This window comes from Felis catus, chromosome E3, assembly GCF_018350175.1.
Source record: "Felis catus isolate Fca126 chromosome E3, F.catus_Fca126_mat1.0, whole genome shotgun sequence".
Classification (NCBI taxonomy): domain Eukaryota; kingdom Metazoa; phylum Chordata; class Mammalia; order Carnivora; family Felidae; genus Felis; species Felis catus.
In genome coordinates this window covers 17,151,790-17,167,720 of record NC_058383.1, presented here as the reverse complement: position 1 = coordinate 17,167,720, position 15,931 = coordinate 17,151,790, and the positions used below count along the sequence as shown (strand labels likewise).

The following is a 15,931-nucleotide window of genomic DNA, read 5'->3' as shown; positions in this document are numbered from 1 at the left end:
TGCCAGGCATTTTGCCCAGTGCTGGTGAGACAGTGATGGACAAGACAGCTGTGGTTCCTGCCCTTACAGAGATTATAATTTAGTGGAAATATACACAGGAAAGCTCTCTGTTTCCCTTTAGTGAGAACAACACAACTAAGACCAACAAAACTGAATTCCAACTGGAGTTGCCTGTGAAATACACTGTCTTCGTGGTGGTCACAAGGTGCTGGATTCTAGGGCTTTAGCTCTGCCTTTACCATTATGCTGGACATGACCCATTGTGTATTTGTGTGTGTGAGTCTATGCACACGAGTGACTGTGTATATGTGTTTATATGTGCCTGGGAGTATATTTGTGCCTGTGTGCATATGTGTGTGTGTAACCCAAGCTAGCACATCCTGTGTGTCTGACACACATCCCCCCCTGCTTACCGCCCCACTAGCACCTTCTCAGGACAGCATTACCCATGTACTTGTTCACTCCCTTACATACTTAGCCCAAGACTCCTTCTCAGGACACCTCTGATGTCCTGACACCTCCTGTACTTTCTTCTTTCTCCCATCAGCCATGAAGTCTCCACCAAATATCTCAGCTTCATAGCCTCAGAGAAGACCAGCCACAGTATAAAGCACCAGTATGAGGTGGGGAGCTGAGAAGGATGACAGGGAGGGAAATCAATGTGCTGGGAATGCAATAATGGGAAATAATGATGGGATACATGCCTCAGGTGCCTACTATGTTCTGGGCTCTGTTCCAAGTTTACTTTCACCCTATACACACAGAACCACACACACACACACACACACACACACCTCATTTTATCCTTACAATGAGTCTTTGAAGGAGGCACTATCATTATCTCCAGTTCACAGATGGAGAAACTGAGGCTCAGAGAAGTTAACAGAACATGGCCACAGTGTCCCCACTAGTAAGTGGAAGAGACACCACTTATTACCAACCTATCTGGGTCTTGAATGTGTGTTTAAGTGCTACAATTTACTGCATCCCAGAAAGCATCAAGAGGCAGGCTGTTTGGGTCTGTGAGGCCTTATTTAAGTGTACTGGGGTGTCAGGAGTGGGAAGACTGATTCTGGTTGCTGGTGTAAGTGGAAAGGCCAGAGCTCTGAAGTCCACTGCCTTCTTCCCACTGTGCAGGTCAACAACTTGGGACAGAGGAGCCTCCCCATCATTGTGGTCTTCTGGGTGCCTATCAAGCTGAACCAGGTGGCTGTGTGGGACAACCTCCAGGTCACCCTTTCCCAGGTAAGCCTAGCTGGGCTTGAGAAGTGTCCTAACTCCTCCCTCCATAGCCCTTGTCTTTCCTAAAATCTCTGTTTTATTTTGGAGGCACTTTGACCTTCTCCTGGACTTAGGCCATTTCAGCCTCCTTAAGCCTGGATTCACAAGCCCTCATTTCTCTCTATTCTCATGGTGTCTCTTTTCCTCAGAACCTCTCCAGAACATGCAACACCACGGAGAATTCTCCCCCTCTCTCTGACTTCATGGCAGAGCTTAAGAGGGCCCCAGTGGTGGTAAGAATAAGCCAGACCCAGCACTGTCCCCCTGTTGATGCTCAATACCATCTGTCAACTGAGTGGGCTGGGTGCATGAGCATTTTTGCATCCAATTTCTTTAGTCACTTCTCCCCTTTCTTCCCTTCCCCAGAACTGCTCCATTGCTGTCTGCCAGAGAATCCAGTGTGACATCCCATCCTTCAGCATCCAGGAAAAAGTCAACATTACCCTCCAAGGCAAACTCTCATTTGACTGGTATATCAAGGTATGTGAGGGACAGGACTCAGCTGGGCATGGACATGATATTTCAGAGGGCCCATGGGTCCAGATTCAATCTACTCTCTCCTGTAGACTTCAGCAAACTACCTTCAGGTTGTGACCACGGCAGAGGTCTTGTATGATGATTCGAAGTTTGCCCTGCTTCCAGGACAGGAGGCATTTCTGAGGGCCCAGGTATCTATCTTTGGCACAGAGGGACTATTGGAGGTAGGAGCTGAGGCTGGGCTTGTGAAGATCTCTGGGTAAAGAGCTAGAAAGAGACAGAGGAGGAGGAGTGGGAGGAGGAGTGAGGGCAGAGGGAGGGGCCAGTCATTGGGTTAAGTGGGGGCAGAAGGTCTGACTGGGGAACCCCTAGAAATTTGGGGTTCCCCTGATGTACCCTCCCTCCCCCTGCTACAGATAGAAACCAAAGTGGAGCCAAATGAAGTGCACAACCCTGTACCACTTATAGTGGGCAGCTCAGTGGGGGGGCTGGTGCTTCTGGCCCTCATCACCGCTGGACTGTACAAGGTATCCCCTCTTCCTGTTTGCTCTCCTCTATCCTCACTGCTTCTTACTCAGCAGCTCATTATTGGGTTCAACTCACACCAAGTCACAGAGTCTCAGTTTCTTCAGCTATGAAATGAGAATATAAATACTACTTTGTGAAGGTAATTGGGTTAATATATATGTAGTGTACTTAGAATGGTCCCTGGTACAGAATGACCACTATGTAAGGATTAATCCATCTCCTTGTATGTTTTATTTATTTTCACTTTCCTGACTCTAACATCAAAGCCATCTCTTTCTCTGCCCCACTTTCCCCAGGTCTCTTTACACTCTGTCACATTATTCTTTGTTCCTCCTGGCCCCTATGTCTCCCCTCCTGTTCTGCATGGCCTTCACCACTTCCCTGACTTTGGTGGCCCTTACTCCTCTCTCTTTGCCTTCACAGCTTGGCTTCTTCAAACGGCAGTACAAGGACATGATGAGTGAAGCTGGTCCCAATGCCCAGCCCCAGTAACAGCTCCTTCCCCGTTGAGTGGCCTCTCCTGCAGCAAGTAGGATTCTGGTTAGACCGGCATGCAGGTCCCCAGGCTGTTGGGCAGACTCCGCTATTAGGAGAGTGGGGTGGTAACATCTCAGTCGAAAAAGAACTGCTTGGGTTTCCATTCATGTGTGTGTGTGTTTGTGCAAGTGTGTGTGCAAGCATGTGCATGAGTTGTGTGTGTGACTCAGATGTCTTTTGCATGGGGATGAGTGCCGTCAGTACAACCTCTCAGGCAGAAGAGAATTGATTAGGCTTCTTTGTGTGTGGGTGAAGGTGCCATTGGGCCTTCCTCTTGACAGAAGTGATGGCAGATTTTGTGGGTGAAGATAAAGGGAAATGTAACAGATCCTGTTCCTGCTGAAGGAAGCAAGACCTTCTTTCATGGGTGAGGACACATATCTGCAAGATGCTTTGCAGCTGGATCAAGACCACATGGAGGAGCTGTGATGGAGCCAGGATCTGATTAGCCACCAGGAGCCTGTCCACTCATTCCATTCCATACTAGAGCTACATAAGGTCCAATGAGCAATGGTGCACCTCCTTTTATGTATGCATTTACTTATTATTTTAATATTACCTTTATTTTTTGGAAGGGTAAACCCATCGATAGAACAAAAATCAAAAGTTGTCCAAGCATGAATGATGAAAAATTTCCCTTCCATCCTGGTCCCCCTAGCCATTCAAGTCATTCCTAAGGGGTTATAAGGTTATGTGTTTTGGGGTCTTCTTCACAAAGATTTTAAGCATATGCAAACACACACACATAAGCTTTTTTACACAAATGGTAATAGGTGTTATTTATACTGTTTTGCATCTTGCTTTATTCATCAATATGGCTTAGATGTTTTATATCAAGACAAAGTATTTTTTTTTTCATTCTTTTATACAGCTATGTAGTATCCCATTGTATGGAAAGATCATGATGTATTTAACCAGTTTCTTTTCGGTATATTATTTCCAACCTCTTGTAACTACAAACAATGATGAATTAATAAATTGAATATATGTAATTTTTGCATATGTGTAAAGATAATTTATAGGATATATTCTCAGAAGTTTGGGTTCTCCCACAAACAAATTCAAGATAAGAATTTGAGTGAAAGAAGTTTATTTAACAGTGGCCCCAAGAAATAGGGGAGGGATGTGAGCTGGGAAGGAAAGACATCCAGGAAAGTCATCCATTTTCAAGAGGGACCACTCTGAACCCTTGGAGCATAACCCCTGGGATTTCTGGGAGACAGTGTAGAATGTACACCTCAACATTGCCCCACTTGAAGACAGAAGGAGATGAAATATGTATAGTTGACCTTTGAACAACGCGGAAGTTAGGGGCACTGACCCCTCACACAGTTGAAAATCCATGTATGACTTTTGACTCCCCAAAAACTTAATTACTAAGTCTTACTGACATAACATAAATAGTCAACACATAATTTACATATTGTATATATTATATTGTATTATTTTATCTATTCTTATAATAAAGTAAGCTAGAGAAAAGAAAATGTTATTAAGAAAATCACAAGGAAGGGGTGCCTGGCTGGCTCAATCAGTAGAGCATGAGACTCCTGACCTTAGGGTCATGAGTCCAAGTTCTATGTTGGGCATGGAGCCTATTTAAAATAAAAATTAAAAAAAATTTTAAGAAAAAGAAAATCATAATGAAGAGAAAATACATTTACAGTACTATATGTATCTCCATTGGAAAAAATCCACATAAAAGTGGACCTGTGCAATTCAAACCTGTGTTGTTCAAGAGAACTGTCCACCAATTCTGCAGTTATTGGCTGAGGTCTGCTCTTGGTGGGGAAGGGAGTCATTAATTCTCTGGCACTTCTGGCCTGTCCTGAATGAGGACAGAGTGGGCTCTGGTGGTCAGAGAAAGAGATAACAGGTGCTGCTAGTTGGAAGTCTGACTGATGAGGCTATGCTCCCCTGGCAAGGTCCACAGGGATCTGGGCAGGGCACCAAAAGCACTTGCTACCAAGGGTGTGTACAGGTAAAGTTTTGATAGCTGTTTCGAGGTAGCCTTCCCTCCCCCCAGTGCCCATTTCCCATACCTTTGTCAGTGCAGTAGCCACAACTCTGGCTTCAGCACGTATCCTAATTCTCACACTAGTCCTGCTAAGTAGCCACCACTTGCTAGTTAATAACATTGCTATTTAATATACCTGAATTTCACTTATGAGAAAACTGAGGCTTGGAGAGATCACACTAATGGCCTGAGGTCATTACAGATAGGACTAGAATGGAGCTGGGATTCAAATCTGGTCTTTCTGGTTCCAAAGCTTTCCTCCTTTACTGTCCTGATGATTTTTGAAGAATGGGTGTGCAGCAGGGGCAGTCAGGAATGGGTGTGCAGCAGGTACGAGTTAAGTGTCAGGAGAGTGACTTTTATTCAGCTGTTATAATAATATTAGGTGAGCCATATGAAAGTGCCAACATGTTGACAAAAATGACAATTTCATGGGGCTCATCAAAATACAAGAAAATCATGGTTTAGATTAACAGAAATGCAAGAAAATCATTGCTCAGATGGAAGCCTGTTCCAGATATGATAGGAAGAGGGAAGGGATCTTCCTGTTTGGGAAGGTTTGGGAAGAGACCCCAGGGTAGGCAACACCTGAATCAAGTAGGGGCTGAAGTGTTCCAGTTAGGGGACAGCATAGATGGGGCTGGAGAGTGGGCAAGAGCTTGGGCAGATGCACTTTGTAAGCCAGAGTGGAGGAGTTCTAATTTTATTCAAAGTGCAATATGATGTCATCAAAGAGTGACTAATGAGACAATGGCCCTTTGTATCCTGGGGGTGCCATTACACATGTCAGATGATTCCACATACACATTTAGATGATTTAGATACACATTTAGATGATTCCACACAATTTTCTCTTCTGACTTTAAAATCCATTAAAAATGTTTTTTTCCTTTCTTAGGTTAAAAGATAAATGACCTTAATATCTGCAGAAGTCCTTAAATGCCCCAGGAAAGAGGGCCTCTGTATCTGCAGGGACCTGCTCTTGGAAGAGCAGTTAAAGTCTTGTGGGCTCAGAGTCCACATTGGCATCATTGAATCGGAAGCTTGTGTCGAATTCAGCCAGATAGGAGTTTTATGATGGGTTGGAAAAGAAATAATTTCCAGTGACAAATTCTCTTAACATGACCATAATGTTACTAATAAACAGGGCCATAAATCTCTCATGATAAGCAGCCAAACCAGGAAAGTCTGCCTTTGATTTTACTTCTTGGGGTCCCTTGATTCAGAATAAATAAATCCCTTCAGTCTCTACTCTCCTTTTCTTAGTAATAGGGTTCTTATCTGGGCCACCATGGAATATTGTTAGAATTATAATCTCCAGTGAATTGTGCCTCTTTGTATCTCACTCCTTTGCACTGGGACATTGTGCTCTTTCCATCAAGTGGAGGGGCCTATCTCTACTCCCTGGAATTTGGGCTGGTCTTGTGGCTTACTTTGACCAATAGAATGTGGTGGCTTAAGAGATGTGTTGGAGTTCCAGAGCCTAGGCCGTGAGAAGCACTACAGCTTCTGCTCCCACCCTCACACCACCATGCTGATACCCATCTAGCTCATTGGAGAATGAGCAGCCATATGGAAGAGACAACTAAGGCTCCCAGCTGATAGCACAACTGCATTCCTGAGGCCATTGTGACTCTTCCAGCCCAGTCCTGGAATCTGATGACTGCAGCCACTGGCAAGTCCAACAAAAGAACTGCCCAGAACTGTGGGAAATAATCCACTCTGCTTTGGAATAGTTTGTTATGCCACAATGGATAACAAATATGGCCACCCAGTTAAAGAGCACATTTCCCAGTTTCCTATACAGCTATGATGGCCATGTGGCTATTTTCTGACTAATGGGATATGAGTAGGGTGAGTGAACAACTTTGGAGTCTGGTCTTCTGAGAGAAGAAGTGTACCTCTTTTCTCCTTACCATCTTTACCAACTGAAGTGTGTCATTCACCATTTTAGACTTTGCTGACAAGGGCAACACTTAAGAATGCCAAAGTGAAACAGAGTTTGGGTTCTAACTCTGTAGAACCACTATGTTATCCATGGACTCCATAATCTCATATTGTTATAAGAAAGAGAAATCTTCTTTAAGGCACTGGTATTTTGAGTCTTCAACACAGCAGTTGTCCCTGTATTGTAACTAATAACATTACCTTCTTAAGAGTTTTTACCTACTTGGTCAAAGAAACTAAACTTGTGGTAAATTCTGATAGTGCTGCTACCCCAGTTTCTAGCATTTCAGTCCCCTCCTTCTTGTCAGGACTTATGATATGACTGGCACCTAAAATGGGGGGGTGCTGGAGAATGTTCCACTCTATCCATTCTCAGACTGGTCACAGGCATCAGTAATACTTTCTTTATCTGTGGGATCTTCCTGATGATCCATCTTGGGTTGGTCTCCAGGATTTATCCCCAACCTCTGAGATCACAAAAGTGGGGTCCTTCCTGCTGGCTAAATGACCTCATAGAGAAATTAATTGTCCTGAGATGTATGAGAAAGGTACTTGGAAGGTATTTCTCCTTTCTCTGTCTTGAGAGATTACCAGAGATGTGTGTCCTGATGGTGTGAATTTCCCCTCCCCAGGGAAAGTTCAGAGCCTTTAAAAAAATCTATTGCTTTTACTCACTTACAGCTTATTTATTCTTGTTTGTTTCAAATTTTTATTTAAATTCTAGTTATTTAACTTATAGTAATATTGATTTCAGGAGTAGAATCTAGTGATTCATGACTTATATATAACATCTAGTGCTCATGCCAACAAGTGCCCTCCTTAATACCCATGACACATCTAGCCCATTCCCTGCCCACCTTCCCTCCAGCAGCCCTCAGTTTGTTTTCTATAGTTAATAGTCTGGAATGGTTTCCATCTTTCTTTCTTTCTTTCTTTCTTTCTTTCTTTCTTTCTTTCTTTCTTTCTTTCTTTCATTTCCTTCCCCTATGTTTATCTGTTTTGTTGTTCAAATTCTACACATGAGTGTAATCATATGGTACTTGTCTTTCTCTGACTGACTTATTTTGCTTAGCAAAATACACTCCAGCTCCATTCATGTTATTGTAAATGGCAAGATTTCATTCTTTTTGGTGGCTGAGTAATAGCCCTCAGGTTTTAGTTAGCCTACATAGTTTTGTTTGTTTATTTGTTTTTGATTAGTTATTGACATTTTATTATTAATTTTTTTTAATGTTTATTATTTTTGAGAGAGAGACAGAGAGCAAGCTGGGGAGGGGCAGAGAGAGAGAGAGAGAGAGAGAGAGAGAGAGACACACATAATTGGAAGCAGACTCCAGGCTCTGAGCTGTCAGCACAGAGCCCAACGCGGGGCTGGAACCCACAGACTGCAAGATCATGACCTGAACTGAAGTCAGCCGCTTAACCAACTGAGCCACCGAGTCGCCCTGAGTTGATGACATTTTAAAATTGGCAGATTTCTTAGAGAAATCCAAATTTATGGCTTTTATTGAAAAATGGGAGTGAGGCAACATGAGGCTGCAGCTAGGTAGAGCCACCATAAACAGGCAGGACATGGCTTTCCAGTTCACTCCATATAGCGCTCCTGCTCTGAGGTTAGGGTCCATTGGATTAAAGGTGATCTTGAAGCCCTATGTGATCTGGTCACTGCCTACCTCTGTAGCTCACCTTCTGCTCCCTTCCCTCTCAACCTCATATTTCTCAAATGCACCATATCTAGCGTGACCAGTCAGGACCCTTTTAAAAGTGAAAGGAAGTGTGAATAATAATTGCATTGGGATGTCAAGCCTAAACATGACCTGTTGAGGACAGGTCAGGATGTATCTGTTCCCCCTTCATTCCCTCTCACTTTCCCAGTCTTTGTCCATGCTTTATTCTTTGCCCAGAACTCACTTCCTTTCCTCCTTCACTTGACTCGTCTCAGCTTGAATGTCACTTCCTCCAAATCCTCCTGAATGCCTAGCCAAGAGAAGCTTCACCTCTCATATGCTGTCAGTAACCTGTTTTTTTATTCCTGGACACTGTACATTCCTGGAGTGCAGGAACCCCTATGACAATATCTGGAACACAGAGCAAACAATTGCTGAATATATGTGTTTGGTGAATGAATGAATGAATGATCTTGGTTTTCCTGGCTTCCTGTTCTTGTTCCCTCCACCAGAAGACAGAGCTCTCAAAAGTCTGTTTCCCTACAGCACAACGCATTTCTTCAGGACCATATAGTATCTGGCTATATGTAACTACTTCACATTTTCTAAATCTTGAGAGAATGAATGGATAATGGACAGACTATACATAGAAACAGAGCTCTGACCCATAATCTGTAGCAATCAGCCCAAGAAACCCATCCATTAACTATAATAAACAGCCCAAGAAGCCGGTTTGCCACCTGTAAGTCAGACTTGTAGGAAGTCAGACCTTTAGCAACTGGTCCAGGAAGCCAAACAATAACCCATGTAATAATTGGCTCAAAATGACCAGGGCTTGATTAATAACTGACAGCTTCCCTCATTTTTGTTGCTGAATCCAACTTAGGCCCAACCAGGAAAAGCCAAATATGCTCCCCTAACCAATCAAAAGATGTTCTCCTTCCAGTTAATCCACTCCAGCTTCCCTGGGCCAACAGCCTCCAGTCAGGGCACACCTGAAAACTTCCCTTTTTATACCATAAAGCCTATCCTCTCCTCCTCCCTTGCCTTTGGGTATTTGTCAAAATGCAAGTGATGGTGGCTGAATTTCTTGCTAGAGCAAGCTCTGAATAAATAGCCTTCGCCTATCAACAGACATTTTGTTGGTCTTCATTTATTTTCTCAATCCTCTGGTCCAGCTACTACAATTAAAAAACAAACAAACAAACAAACAAACCACAATGATCTCCTTTCCAGTTTCTCTGTGGGCATTCCCATTTTGGCACAGACTTTGAAAAATTGCTGAAATGGGTCTCCTTATCTGCCCCCATCTCTTGTTGCCCATTGAAGTTCCAAGGCCCCTCTGAGTAAACATGAATTGAATGCATTGATTGCCATGTTCTTCCATATATATATATTTGCCTGTTGAGAATGATCTTGTTACTGGGTGTTGTATGGAAACCAATTTGACAATAAATTGTATTTAATATATAAAAAAAGAGAATAATCTTGCTACCAAGCCAAGAGTAAGATACAGAAGCTAAGCCTGATGACCCAGCCTTACCCCTGTTCTCTGGAATTCTCCCTCCCCTAATTCCCACAAGCATCTCCAGCCCAGCCCCTCCCATGTGCAGCACAGCTGCTGTGCTTGAGCCTCTATTAAAGTCAAGGCATCAAAAAAATGATGGAAGAAATTTTTTGAAAAGGATACAATATTTGTAATTGACAAATACAAAGAAACATCAAAATATTGGAAGGAAAACAGAACTTTGAATACCTTTCTTGCACTTACTTTTTCATTTAGAATTTTTTTGAGTCACAGAGTGGAGTAGGCAGAAAGCCACTGTGTTCTCTGATTTAAGAGCACCTTGATCTATGTGTTACAGTTCAGGTGTAATCAGCCCATTGTTCACGCTATTTTCCATGGTATTTTGAGGGGTGTGCTGACCAGACTCTAGCTCAGACAGGGCTGGAGAAGTCCTGCCCTGAAAGTCAATTCAGTTCTCATTAAATTCTTCACACCTGCCCATTGAGGTGGATATTATTGTTCCTATTTTGCAGAAGAGGATACTGATGATTAGTGAGGTTATGTTAACTTGCCCAAGGTCAGTCAAGACTTCCTATAGCTTGGACTCCAGCCCAGCTTTTCCTGATCATCTTTGTGAGTTGAATCTAAGGCTGGGAATTGAGGCAGCATTATGGAGCCTTCAGATGGAAAGTATGAATGTTCCCTCCAAGGGAAACCCAGAAGAAGGTAGGTCAGTCATCAATACTCAGCCCCTATCCACCTTACTCTGACCACCTCATTTCTGCTCTTTCCTCTTCTCTGTCTTTCCTTTTCCCAATGAATTATCTTTGCTTCTCATTTTCTCTTCTATTTCACAGAACTTAAGTGCAAATTAAGTACTATGTTCCTCTAATTCCAGTTAAATCACTTGCCAACAGTGGGAGTTAAAGGACAACCATTTGACTCTCCAAGGGGTTTTTGCCAATGTATGTAGAGAAGCCAAGCCAGTGTTCCTTCCTCTTCCCTTCACTGTTGCCCCAGGCTTTTCCTCATCCACCAGACACACGTTTGCTGTGTTCCCTAACATTCTTCTTATTTCCTACAGCATTTACTCAACCTAAACAAATACCTGTTGTATCCAAAATTTGCCCCAATTCATTAGTTTTCCTCCTAGAAAGGCTGCTTTTGCCTTGTTCTGAGGCAGCCTTCGACTTATACAACAATTGGGGGAATCCCAGGGTGATCTGGGCTGAACACTTGGTCTATCACCTTCAAATATGTGCAGATTTCCTTTCCACATACCCATCCACCCCACTTATCCATTCATCCACTCATCTTCCCATCTACCCAGCCACCTGCTCATCTGTCCACACACAAACTCATCTACCCTCTTATCACCCAACTACCCACATACCCAACAGACATGTTTGACCCCTGGTTGTATCTACTCTAGGTCTAGTGGCCATCCTTGGAGAAAGAAAGAGAAATGAGTGTCTGATCTCAATGAGCTGTCATTGAGAGGGTGTCACTTTTTATTCTTCACTAAGGAAAACTGTGAATTCTCACCCTTATCCTCAACTTATAACAGCTATAGCAACAAACAGAAGCAAGTGCTATTTCCCAGGCACATAATTGAGGTGCAACAGTGACTGAGACCAGAACTGTTGGATGTTCTGTACAAAAAGGCTTGTTCCCTTGACTGGGATTAGCTCTGCCCTTCTTTAACTTCATGCAGGCACCAAGTATTGATTGGGTGCTTCCTATGTGTCAGGTGTTGTGCTGAATGCAGGGGATAGAGGACCAGAAGGATACAGTCCTTATATTGAAGAAGTCTATAGTCTCTATACCAATCCCTGGTGTATAAAAGCACCACCCCCCAAGAATCTCCTTCTGAGATTCACCAAAGCAGAGCTAATCACTTCCTCCCCGAGCCACTCAAATTATTCTGCTATCTAGTAAAACTTGTGATTTGAATGTATCAGAACATTGTTTCCCTTGTAGGGTATGATCTCTTAGAAGGCCAGCACCCTTTCCTGCTTGTTTTGCTTCCCTAGCAGCCAACCCACAGCCTGGATCACAGGAGAAGCTCCTGTGTGTGGGATGAATGGTTGAGTGAACAAATACTGCCCAGGCAGTAGGTGGGGTAGAAAGGAGGAAGTAAGATCATTAGCAGTGTGGTCAAGACTCCAGTGCCTTGATATCTGTCTTTACCTTGTACTAGCTGGCAACTTGAGGCAAATAACTCAACTTCTCTGTGCCTTAATTCTGCATCCATAAAATGAGGATAATAGCAGCTCCCCACCCCCATAGGGCTGTTGAGAAGATTCAGTGAGCTAACAGACATAAAGGGCACAATGATATGTTAGTATTACTCAGTTCTTTTTTTCTGCCATAAAGATGTTATTACCCTATGCCTGCTTCTCACTTCCATGTCCCAAACTTCCCAACCACTGGCTAAAATCCTCTAGCGTTCTCAAATAATCGATCACAACAGAATTCCATGCCCACGGCTCCTGGAGTGTAGGGAGAACCAGTTGCTTTTGGAAAGCAGCCTCTTCCTGAGAACCTGAGTATACATGTGTGTATTTCTACACTATAGAGTTAAATAAATTGTTTTGGGGTGCCTGGGTGACTCAGTCGGTTAAGCATCTGACTCTTGGTTTCAGCTCAGGTCATTATCTCACAGTTCTTGGGTTTGAGCCCTGGGTCAGGCTCCATGCTGACAGTGCAGAGCCTGATTGGGATTCTCTTTCTCCTTCCCCCTCACCTTCTCTCTAAAAAAATTCTGTTTTGAGAAAATTTGGTGGTGATTTGGCCAATTGTCCATCAAAGAAAGAGAAGTGAGACAGAGTGCATATGGTATGAAGAAGGGCAGAAACTCTAGGGAAAATCCATTCAGGCCTCATGGGTAAGTGTGGGGGTGGAAACAGACTGAAAAATACCAAAGTTTCCACCCACCAGATTTCTGTTCTCTTTCCATGGAAAAGAAACAACCCAGGAAACAGACCCAAAATTATTCAGTTCCACTTAGTTCAGGTAAATCAGACCTGAATTAAAGCAACATCTGTCCTGGTCTCTCCATTTCCCACCCTTGCTCCAGTATGTGACAGACCAGAAGCAGCACCTCCTGCCCCACCATCCTACCAGAATCTTCTTCAGTCAGTATATCTAGTCTCAGGGACAGAGCAGAAACTTATTGAGTGAGGAATTCCAGCAGTGAGAAAGGCTGGCTGCCTCCAAACTTCCCCAAACCCTCCCATTCTGCTCTTGACTTCTTCCACCGGCTCACCCTTGGCTCTGAACAACCTACAGGTGTCAGATGGACAGAGTTGGATGTGACTGAATCATGGTTCTACTGGGCTGAGGAGATTAGGGAACTTGGGTATCCACCCTTTCCTTGCTTATATTATCCTCCTCAGCTGCATCCTTTTTCTGGAAGTGTCACAACATGATTCACTGGAATGAAAAGGGGCTGTGAGTTTTAGAAACCCTAAGTTCCTATCTGGAGCCTCACTGCCTTCATGGATGGCTTGAATTAAGGACACATCCTGTTCTACACTTTTATGATACAAGTTATCTTTGTTAAAGGTGAGATGTCTTACCTTGCTTGGCTTTTCCTGAAGTATCATAGAAGTATGTTGGGTGGCTTGAAAGAAGAATTTAAGTCTTAGTTGTCCAATATTCTTGTTTTGTGTACCTCATCCATCAAGAGTGGAACCCAAGCCCTGGAAAGGCCAGGATTCAAGGCACCTTCAAAGGCTTGGTGGCTCTCTTGTACTTACCCTGTCTGTGAGTCCAGTCCTGAGTCTTCTAGACATCTCCTGGCTTGAGTTATTTCTGGCTTGCCTTTTATCTTGTCTGGAATCTGGGTCACTTCTTTCTTTTTATTGGGTTTCTGTGTCTCCATTTCATTCTCTTTCAATTTTTTTTTTTCATCTCCAAGAATTCCAGGGATTTTCTCCAGTCATATTGTATCTGAGATCCCTACAAGGCTGCTTATCTTCAGGTGGCATTAATGTCCACATTACTCACTCCCAGCTCCTCCCCCACTAACCTGGCACTGCCACCTCTAGGGTCCCTGATAGCCTCTGTTGCCATATCTGGGGACTTCTTCATTTCTCACCTCACTTGACATCTAGCAGCTTGTGAAATTATTTACATTCCTCTCCAGGTAGCCCTTTCATGATTCCCTTTTTTCTCCTGGACTTCTTTCTCCCTCTTTGAGAACTCCTTCCTTCTAAATATTTCTGGGCTTCTGCTCTGCTGCTAACACTGGTTTCCTTCCCCTCTTCCACCCATCTTTCTCTTCCCTCTTCACACTCCCACCAGGATCTCATTCAGCACTTCTGATGGATCCAAAACTCTTCTCCAACCCAGAATTGTCTCCTGAGCTCTAGCCCCATTCATTCAACTGCCTCTAGGACATCTTCTCTTGGAAGGCCTTCAGGCCCCTCTTACCTAACACAATAATCATCAGAGCATAGTACTCATAATAGCCAATGACAGAAGCTCATATACATTTTTCTCAGCATTTCATACTAATTCAACCTTCCCAGAAACAAACAATAGGAAATGTGTACTTTTAAAGTTTTAAAAAATGTTTATTTATTTTTACAGAGAGAGAGAGAGAGAGAGAGAGAACACGAGTGGGGAGGGTCAGAAAGGGAGAGAATCCCAAGCAGGCTCCATGCTGTCAGTGCAGAGCTTGATGCGGGGCTCAAACTCACAAACCATAAGATCATCTCCTGAACTGAAATTGAGAGTTGGATGCTTAACTGACTGAGCCACCCAGGCACCCTAGGAGATATGTAGTTTTATTATCACCCTCATTTTGTGGAAGAGGAAACTGGAGCCTAGAGAGATTGAGAGCCCAAGCTCTTAAAGACTAAATTTTGGCTTTCTAAAAACCGTAACTATCCTAGTCCATTGTCCCTCCCTTCCTCCAAGTATGCTCAGGGACCATCACCACTGTCTTCCCCTTAGAGACCAGTCAGCCTCCAGTCCATCCCCATGGCCACTAGCTCACCCCACAGGGCCCCGTTACCTCTCTCTTAGCTGGTCTGTCTCCAGCTAGTTCCCAATGAAACCATGCCCCATACTGCTCCTCTTTCTAGCTTTCTGAAATGTAAATTTGAAGATTTCAGCCTTCCCAATTTGATTCAATCCTTCCCTCTGCCCTCAGGATAAAATCAACATACCTTAAGGGGGCTTTCCAGACTTGGGGCCTGCTTCCCCTTCTCCCCTTCCTCCATGTCACTGACCTCATCTCTTGTCACTTCCCACCTCCCACTCTCTGGTTTACCATCACTGGTTTCCCAAGAGGCCCTCCAGTCTCATGCCTTGGTCACATTTGGCTACCCCTTCTGAAATATGCTCCCCTATAGTCAGTTGCCTTCGAAACTCAGCTCAAGTGCCAGGAATCCTTTTCAGAAATAGACACCCTTCTAAGTGAGTAAGGTACTCTGTGGTCAATGGGCTTCTCATCTCATAGCAATACCTTGCTTGTTGCACATTTGCCTTCTCTACTGACCCCAGGGCTGGGTCTTGTGGCTTGTGTTTTATCTCTTTGCTAATAGAGAGATGCGTAATTAGCCTCAAATGAGGCTTGTTGAGTAAATGACTAAATGCCCACTCCATTTTCCTCCTAAGGTCCAGATGCTTGCTTCTTAGCCCAGAGGCTTCCAGGTCTGAGAGTACCCACCAGAGTCTCCATTAGGGCCCTAAATTGACCCTGGCATCTGCCTGTTTTCCCTCCCCAGGCTAACTGAAGTTTCAAGGTCAAGAGGAAACTTCTGCCTGTACAACTAGAGAAGCTAAAGAGGTGAGGCAGGGAGGGGATTTGCATTCACTTAAGTCTAGTTTGTTAAAGCAAAAGAAGCAAGCCATCTCTGGTTAGAAAGACTCTTGGACCCAGGATGTGTGGGCTGCCTCAGCCCCTTTCTCTGTTTATTTTAGTCCTATTCTCCGCCCTCCACCTCTGAGTCATGCTGA

The 15,931-nt window shown here is 43.8% G+C and overlaps 1 protein-coding gene across 9 annotated transcripts in view; it reads left to right on the top strand.

Moving 5' to 3' along the window:
* The window catches only part of ITGAM (integrin subunit alpha M), a 41,446-nt gene extending 37,631 nt beyond the window's left edge, over window positions 1-3,815 (top strand). For 5 of the 9 annotated variants that reach the window (XM_045047788.1, XM_045047787.1, XM_045047791.1 and 2 more), the window contains 9 exons: window positions 122-205; window positions 548-623; window positions 1,138-1,245; window positions 1,431-1,514; window positions 1,648-1,761; window positions 1,848-1,949; window positions 2,175-2,285; window positions 2,710-2,815; window positions 3,105-3,815. In XM_045047788.1, the coding sequence (XP_044903723.1) occupies window positions 122-205; window positions 548-623; window positions 1,138-1,245; window positions 1,431-1,514; window positions 1,648-1,761; window positions 1,848-1,949; window positions 2,175-2,285; window positions 2,710-2,778 (748 nt within the window). In that variant the 3' untranslated portion in view covers window positions 2,779-2,815; window positions 3,105-3,815. Of the gene's footprint in view, window positions 1-121; window positions 206-547; window positions 624-1,137; window positions 1,246-1,430; window positions 1,515-1,647; window positions 1,762-1,847; window positions 1,950-2,174; window positions 2,286-2,709; window positions 2,827-3,104 lie in introns of all 9 variants that reach the window. The other 4 variants (XM_006942119.4, XM_006942118.4, XM_006942117.4 and 1 more) reach the window with 4 other exon arrangements.
* The last annotated feature ends 12,116 nt before the right edge of the window (window positions 3,816-15,931 follow it).